Source organism: Takifugu flavidus, chromosome 3, assembly GCF_003711565.1.
Source record: "Takifugu flavidus isolate HTHZ2018 chromosome 3, ASM371156v2, whole genome shotgun sequence".
Taxonomy (NCBI): Eukaryota; Metazoa; Chordata; class Actinopteri; order Tetraodontiformes; family Tetraodontidae; genus Takifugu; species Takifugu flavidus.
In genome coordinates this window covers 7321656-7329721 of record NC_079522.1, presented here as the reverse complement: position 1 = coordinate 7329721, position 8066 = coordinate 7321656, and the positions used below count along the sequence as shown (strand labels likewise).

The following is an 8066-nucleotide window of genomic DNA, read 5'->3' as shown; positions in this document are numbered from 1 at the left end:
AACACTATCGGCCTATTTGCCAGGTCAGCTGAAGAAATGGAAAAGAAAGAAAACCAGAAATGGAAGCGCAGCGCCCTCTCTCCCTCTTCCTTTCTCTTGGCTTTTTGTTTTCCGTCTTTTAAATAATTCAGAGAAGCAAACACAGCAGATATGGAGTGGACCGGAAAGTGTCTGCGTGTGTTAAATTATTGTTTTTAGACATGTTTGTTTGCTATACCCCCCCTTTCTTCTCATTATTCGGGCTTTTTATTAAACTTTTTTTATGCTGAATCATAAATAACAAAGGCCTTTAATGGTGGGAGTAAGCGTTTAATAATTTCTACATTAAAAAGAAACACAGGCAGCAAGTTTCTCTTCGTTTTAACGCGTCAGTGGTCGCCGACACTTTTCTCGGGCCAAATGTTGCTTTGAGCTTCTTTTTATGGCTTTGATCTTTTTTTCTTTTGTTTTTTTCCTTGTCGTCGTCGTGACCTTCGAACTGATTCAGGAGGGAATTTTGGAGTCCGTACGACTAAAACTTGTGCGTATCGTGAAACCTCGGGCGCTGTGACAAGTCAAAATGGCTGACTTCCTGCTTCCGCTTTTTGGTTGTTTTTTTTTAATCCGAGGGATCAAAGAGGATCATTTTGCTTTCCCAACCATAGCAAAGCTCTGAAAAGTGCCACATTTTCCCCTGCTACACCTGTGTACTTACTTTATCTACATATCAGCTTCTTCTTCTGTGGTATTCTACACTGCCACCTTTCCCTTTTGTACCCCGAGGACTTCCGCCCTCGCTGAGACGCTCTTACAGGCGACCAGGAAACGGCTCGTTGGCTCTGTGTCACCTTCAGCTCCTACCTGCGTTGGAGTGAAGGTCGTCATTGTCCGACTCGTTGCCGTTCTGGAGACTCATCATCATCTTCATCTTCTGAAGCTTTTGGAGCTCCGCCATGGCTGCCGCTGTCAGGCCTGAGACACACACACACACACACACTACCATTAATGTCTCGAAGCCATCCCTCCGCCTTTACCCATGATCCTTTGCTGTCAGCCGAGACACACATGACGGCTGTCGCTGGCAAATTTTCTTTTCACTGCGAGTGTTTTGTTCAAGTGTTTCAGGGTGTGAGTGCTGTTTGTGATGCCTCGGGCTTCATGTATATTCACTGATACATGCAGGCAGGAAAACACACACACACCCACCACTCCCCCACCGAACACACTCTTTTGTGAGGCCTAAGATCCCTGGCTCTGTGCACTGACCTGGAACTGACTTCTATACACAACAACCAGCAGAGTGAGAGCAATGACCCTGTGTTTGTGTGTGTGTGTGTGTGTGTGTCTGTGTGTGTGTATAAATGCACTATTATGCTTCCAAGTGTGCATGTGAGCTTTTACATCATGCTGAGGTTGTATGTACAGTTGTGTGTGTGTGTGTGTGTAGGTCAGTTGGTTTTGGGCCGGTCACGGTTGAAGGCCCTGCAGGAATGTCCATTACACTGTACAGTTGTCTGTGAGCTATAAAGAAAACAGGGTCGAGGGAGGGAGGGAGAGATTTAATTAAAAGCAGGACGGATGGATGAAGGGGGGGGGGTGACAGGTGGGGAGAAGGTGTGTCTGTCTTTAAATGTGAGCACCGGACTCACGGCGGCGCATTTAACAAGTGTGGGAAAAGACTTGTAACTTTGAGGAAAAGGGCGGAGAGGAAGAGTGATCAGCAGCAGCAAATGCTAAGAGGTGGATCAGCGTCGGACGGACGTTAGAGACGACAACGACTGATGTGAAAGTGTGATGGAGTGTGTATGAAGAGGGAGAGGCGGAATTTTGGGACTGGAAAAGGGGAAGGATGAGTGTCGAAGTGAAATGGATGAAAATAAAGGTCAAAATGACAAAAGTGGCACAGGAAATCAGTGGAAGCCATTTTGACTCTTGTGTTGGTGCTCTAAGCTAATGCTATCCACGCTAGCGCACCTTTAACTGTGATGGGAACGATTTCACCGCTTAGCATAAAGTCAGCGTTTAGCTCTTAATCTGTCTCGTTTAAACACAATTGGCTACAATGAGCTTTTCCATCGCTCAGTCAGTCATTAAAAATGAGTGTAATGCTAAGAATCGCCTTTGAGAGGCAGCAATTATGAAAGGAAGGACTGAATCTTACCATGGCTGCCCAGCGGTTAGCAACAGGCTAGACTATTCCGTTAGCACACGTAAGCTACAATGCTGATATGTTTGGGAAGCTTTATCCTGTAGCACAGCGCTATATTAGCATCGGGCTCAACCGAGCAGACCAGACTTGACTTCCAACATCGGCGTCTTCGAGCCCTTACGCGAATGTTTAAGGTTCAAGTAGGAACGCCGGCACAGAAGCGGACAGAAAAAATGACCTTTAAAAAAGAAAAGATGAGTGCAGAGTGTGGGAATAAAAAGGGAAAATGGAGTCGCACATTGATTACTGAGGTACACCTTGACACACAGAGATGTGTGTACTGATACAGACACACACACAGACACACACACACACCCGCTTCGCCTCAATGCAACCAGAAGACAATCAATAGTGAGGGCAGAGTCACAATACTGTTCTCCATCATGACAATCAAACACGCGCGCACACACGCGCACACTCGGATCAATGGCTGCCTGCTCCGACCATGGATACTGAGCATCGACCCCGTAGCTAATGGCGACCAAGGAACCTTGGGAATTAGTGTGTGATTGATTGACGGACTGCTTCAAAGACACATGCATTACACGGAACGAGCGTGTGAGACAGAATAAATATATTCCAGAGTGTGTTGGCGCTCCCCCGCGGATCGGCCCAACATTGTTTACCATTCTCTTTTTTTTTTTTACCCCTCTCATGCGTCCCAACACTCCGAAGGCCAAACGAGAGGAGGAGGAGGAGGAGGGTCAAGGGGATGAGGAGGAGATGAAGGCAAACAGAAAGGGAAAAGAAGTGAATCGTCAGCGTAACATGACAAGCTTGATGGAGTGAAATCCATTCGGATGGATTGAAGAGGGTTGTCCAGCCCAGTTAAAGGGACCACACACTGGTGGGAAAACTGGTCTTTCCTGGATATTTAACAGCCTTTTTTTTTAAATGTTTTTTTTTTTTTTTTTAAATTGCAGATCAAAAAAAGTCGAAAGCAGCTCATCAAAGAAGAGTCGTTTAGCTTCAGCGGAGAGCAGCTTGGCTTCCGCACTTGTGAGGTTTAAACCGGAGCGTCCCGGCATAGCCGGAACTCAAAGCTAATGCGGTGTTGTGGGTAAACATGCGAGGGCCTGCGTAGCTTCGCCGTCAGATCAAAGTTATTAAAGACTTCCGAGGAACGCCCAGTAAAAGCATCGCCGCACGGCGGGCGCCTCTCTGCCAGGGCTCTCCCGTAGCCGTGATGCTCTTTAATAGCTTCCAGTCTGCCGGCGGCTGCTGGGCGATCTTCTGGACGCCCGCCGACGCTCGCGTGAAACCCACCCCCATTTGGCCGCGGCGGTAAATATTTAATGCGCTGCACCTACATCTCTGACGGAGTGCTGGGAAGGCTCTCAGAGACGGAGTGACACTTTGAATAAAACAAACAGGACAACGGAGGAATTGCTCTTTGTGTTCTGTATTTAGAAACGCACTGTTCTGCCCCTTTTTTTTGTGTTTCCGAGCTTTTTTCCCCCTCCTTTTCCTGCGAGCACTCGGGAGTGCCGGTTTACAAATGCAGTCGATTGCTCTTGTGCTGAGTCAAACAGATTTCTGCGCCGCACTCGGGCACTTAGGTCAACCATCTTTAGCTTCCGCGGCGCTCGCTCGGAACCGTTTTAAGGCGGCCATTTTGTGTCCTCTGGAACAGAAAGGGCTGCAAACTTCAGGCAATTTGAATTTGAGATCTGTTGTGTTCCAACGGATCACGTCGAGAGTCCGAAGGTTACTTTACGCCACACGTGCGAAGCAGGTTCGGATGGAGGTTTTAGCATCCGAGCTTCACTTTTGTCGCGACTTGAACCCCTTTTTCTGGCTCTTCAACGGCAAAAGGTTCAATGTCGTCATCAAAGAGGGCACCAGGAAGCTCTAGTCAAATACGTTTCAGTATATTTTCCACAAGCGTGACAGCGCCACCTGGTGGACAACCTTGTTGGCAGACGATGGTAAGTAATCTATTACTTTTAGGCAGAAACGCTCATCAACTGCCAAACATGTGCCGTCAAACATCACCTCCTTCAGTGAGTTCATAGCGGAACTAATCGCTGCGCCGCTCAATCGATGGAAAAAATAGGATAAAAAGACGTCAGGAGGTTAAATCGTGCCTGCAGGGGGCGCCAGCGAGGCTGAACCATGTTTGAATACACAGGATTGATGAAGGAAAGACTTAATGTCACTTTAGCACCTCTGCCTGCCTGCCTGTCTGTCTGCCTGTGTGTGTCTGCCTGTCTGTCTGTCTGCCTGTGTCTGACTGTCTGCCTGTCTTCCCTCCCCTCCGCAGGTGCACAGAAGAGTCCTCAGAAGAGTGTATTCTTTTCATGACGAGATTGAAAACACTTCATCTGTAACCTACTCAGAGTTCATGTGTGTGTGTGTTGGTGAGATAAATGCATGTAAAGTCAAATACATCAGTCAGGTTTATATCATCTAAATATGTTTGCACATGTGTTTTCAAATGTATCAGAGTGTGTGTGTGTGTGTGTGTGTGTGTGTGTGTGTGTGTGTGTGTGTGTGTGTGTGTGTTAGAACACAAGGTGAACCATTGAGCTGTTTTTGATGTGAATTAACAAGTCAAATGAGTGCCGCAGCACGCTGCATAGGTTCTCTCTCTCGCTCTCTCTCTCTCTCTCCCACACACACACACACACACACAGCTTCTTTGTTAAGGAAGATGAGGCCAATTAAACTGATATCCCTCTCTTGTTATCGTTTATACCTCATCCTGCACCACTCTAATCTTTCTGTTCCAGTTTTTGACCTTTTCTTCCGCTCCTCTCCTTCCGCTCTTCCTCCTCCTCTCCCCCCTCTCCTCTCCTCCTCTCCTCTCCTCCTCCTCTCCTCTACCATCCATCCTTTTTTCCCACCATTCCTTCTCGATCTCTTGTTTCACCATCTTTGCCACCTCTTCCCTAAACTCTTCCACTTTGCATTTTTACCTCCTTCCAACTCTTGAATAGCTTTTTTTTAACCTCATCACCTCCGTTGCCCTCGTTCATCATCCCCCACTCAGCAGCTTCACCTCCTTCCTCATCCATTCATCTTTTCACTCACATTCCTCCTCCAAACTCTCTCCTCCTCCTCTCACTCTGTTTTCTAACAGTGTGATAAATGTCCATCTGTGATTGGCCGATGCCCCCCATCGCTGCGGCGCCCGTGAGGTCGTAAACAACGGACCGTCTCCCCCGGCAACGTGGCGTCTCCATGGACGCGGGGCCGCTCAGACGACCGGCTCTGCGTGAGCGAGTGTGTGCGCTGAATATGTGAACGGGCCGTGTGTGTGTGACCTAATGAGCGATCATAAGTGAGCAAATGTTTTCTCTAGCTTCAACTAATGTTCGCCAAAGAGTGTGTGTGTGTGTGTGTGTGTGTGTGTGTGTGTGTGTGTGTGTGTGTTGTGTGTGTGTGTGTGTGTGTGTGTGTGTGTGTGTGTGTGTGTGATTAGTATGCCACAGTGAGCTTTGTCCATATGTCACTAAAGACAAGCATGTTTTATTTATCCTGGAGAGACAGAGAGGCCAACAGTTAGTGGACAGACAGGACGGGGGGGACGTGGACAGTGAGACACTTCCTCGTCAATCCTGCTCTGGACACTGGTCACCCTGCACGCTCCTACGCCTCAAGCTAACGGCTAACGGCTGCGATTGGCCGCTAACCATCTGCTTTGACTGGTAATCCTTCGCAGACGCTGGATCGGACCGGATCAACCAGCGGGCGATGGGGGGGGGGGGGGGCGGTAAAGTCCGCCGAGCAGGAAACGGTCGGGCTCGCTTACGGGAACGCCGCCGTGGTCACGGGTTCCCCCGCCCTTTCTGTTTGCTGGGTTTGAGGTTTGAGGTTTTTCAAGGAAAGGAGAGACGGCGCAAAAAAGGAGGGAAGAGAAGGGTGAGGTAGGGAGGGAGGGATGGACAGATGGAGGAGTGGGACCCCAGAGACGTGTCGTTCATCACGCCACCGTGCAGCCTGCGCTCCTTCAGCATCTCTCCCTGCAGGTCTCGTTTCCCCTCCTCTTCTTCTCCATGCAGCATTTTCCTCTTTCATCCCTTCATTTACTCTCTTGTTTCCAGACCCGTCACTCGCTGCGAGACTTTGACATAATTTCACTCTCTCTGCCACCGACTGACACCCCCCCCACCCCCACCCCCAACCCCCCCGCGTCGCCCTTCTTCTCTCTGGCACTTGTTTTTAGGTTTCATCATCTCCTCTGGCAACATTCTTCCACTTTCCCTGTATTCTATCCCTTCTTTCTGGCTCTTCCACTCATCTTTCCGCCTTTCTCACGTCGGAATCTCTAAAACAGACCTCACACTTTTAAACTATTGACAACCAGAAGGTGAGAATGGACGGATTCGAAAGAAAGGTGGAGAGGAGTGAAAGTCAGGACACTTTGGCAGGTGGACAGAGGGTTGACCTTTGACCCCAGAGAGGACAAAAGACATTATTGGAGGAAAAAGAGCAGAGCATCTCTTGCTTTGGAGAGGATCTTTGTATCTAAATCAGTTATCTGTCGTTGGACATCAAATTAGCATCTTTGCTAGGACGTTAGCAGTGACTTTAGCGCCATCTGGGGAGTATCAGCCAAATTTAACGGTGTCTTTTAACACAGAGGACCTGGAATTGTGATCTGAACTGTTAGCCTAATGCTAGGAGGTGGGACACTAGCGACAGTAGCGTCACTTGTCTGAAGCTCAATGTTACACCTGGCTAAAATGTTGATGGCTCAAGAGCCAGAACCGTTAAACATTCCGTTTTTTTTGTTCTTTTTAGGTGGGTGACTTCATCTCGTAGATGTCCGTGTCCCCCACCCTTGTTGATGACCTCACCAGGATGGAGGAATTACTTCAAATCCTCTGATTTAATTCAATATTAGCTCTGACTTTCTGGAGATCTGTTTTGTTACGGGACAACCCGACTGAGGTGACATCAGGCTTTGATCAACAAAAAAGGAGGAAGAGAACATGAAGAAGGAAGTTACCAGTGTGGGACAGCAGGTTGGGGGACAGCAGGCCGGGGAGGCCCGGGTGAAGCAGCCTGGGGCTTTCCTGGATCCCAGCACCAGAACAACGCTTGGGAGGACGGCCTGGACGAGAGCTGGAGGGGGAGACAGAGAGAGAGAGAGATCCATAACACAGAATCTAAACCACAGAAACTACAGATTCCTTCAAACTATCTGCATTTACGAGTGAATCTGTTTGTATTTTAATAAAATTCTTGATTGACTGGAAGTCTGGGCTGACGTCTGATTGGCCGCCCGGTGTCTCCGGGAAGGAAACGATCTGCCCACGGCGTTACCGCGACGCCTCCGAGTGCCGGGCCCAGCGGGAGTCAACGCCAGGCGGAGCTCGATGCCATCGACGCGTTCGGCCGCCACAGAACCAGAGCTGACGTAAGAAAGGGAAGCAGCGCAAACCGGCTGGAACGCTCAAAAATAACCATTTCAATACATTTTTTTGTGGCCTCAAAAAAAAAAAATCAGGACGTAAGAGGAGCCGAGGTGCTGCAGCGCTGCCAGATATGCTAACGCTAACGCTAATGCGTCACGCCTGCAAACAAGCACAGGATCCGTGTTCTACATGTCCAAATGCCTGGATGTGCGTTCCCAACACCAGCCTCTCTCCTTTTTAATCAGCCTCACACACACACACACACACGAGTGTGTTATGCATGTGCATGTAGGCACAAACAAGCGGGAACACACACGTGCACGCAACCCAACATGAAGGAGGTGTGCATGCAGGCCAACTCTCTGCAGGGTGGCAAAGTAACAGATGGCCGTCCAAAGTCATTTACACCTAGAGAGGGAGGAAGAGAGAGAGACCTGAAACCTGTACAAGACCCAGAACACACTAAATCCAACCCAACAATAAAGGGACTACGAAATGATGCTAATTTGAGTCGG

At 48.8% G+C, this 8066-nt stretch overlaps 1 protein-coding gene and 1 long non-coding RNA gene across 4 annotated transcripts in view; one reads left to right on the top strand and one right to left on the bottom strand.

The window, feature by feature from the left end:
- The window catches only part of LOC130522137 (dachshund homolog 2-like), a 41131-nt gene that overhangs the window by 10192 nt on the left and 22873 nt on the right, over positions 1-8066 (bottom strand). For all 3 annotated transcript variants that reach the window (XM_057026189.1, XM_057026190.1, XM_057026191.1), the window contains exons 2-3: positions 7143-7258; positions 841-951 (exon numbers count right to left, since the gene is read on the bottom strand). In XM_057026189.1, the coding sequence (XP_056882169.1) occupies positions 841-951; positions 7143-7258 (227 nt within the window). The remainder of the gene's footprint in view (positions 1-840; positions 952-7142; positions 7259-8066) is intronic.
- On the top strand, positions 5845-7387 carry LOC130522139 (uncharacterized). Its single transcript, XR_008949561.1, has 2 exons — positions 5845-6159; positions 6935-7387. It is a non-coding gene; the product is annotated as an uncharacterized LOC130522139 (long non-coding RNA).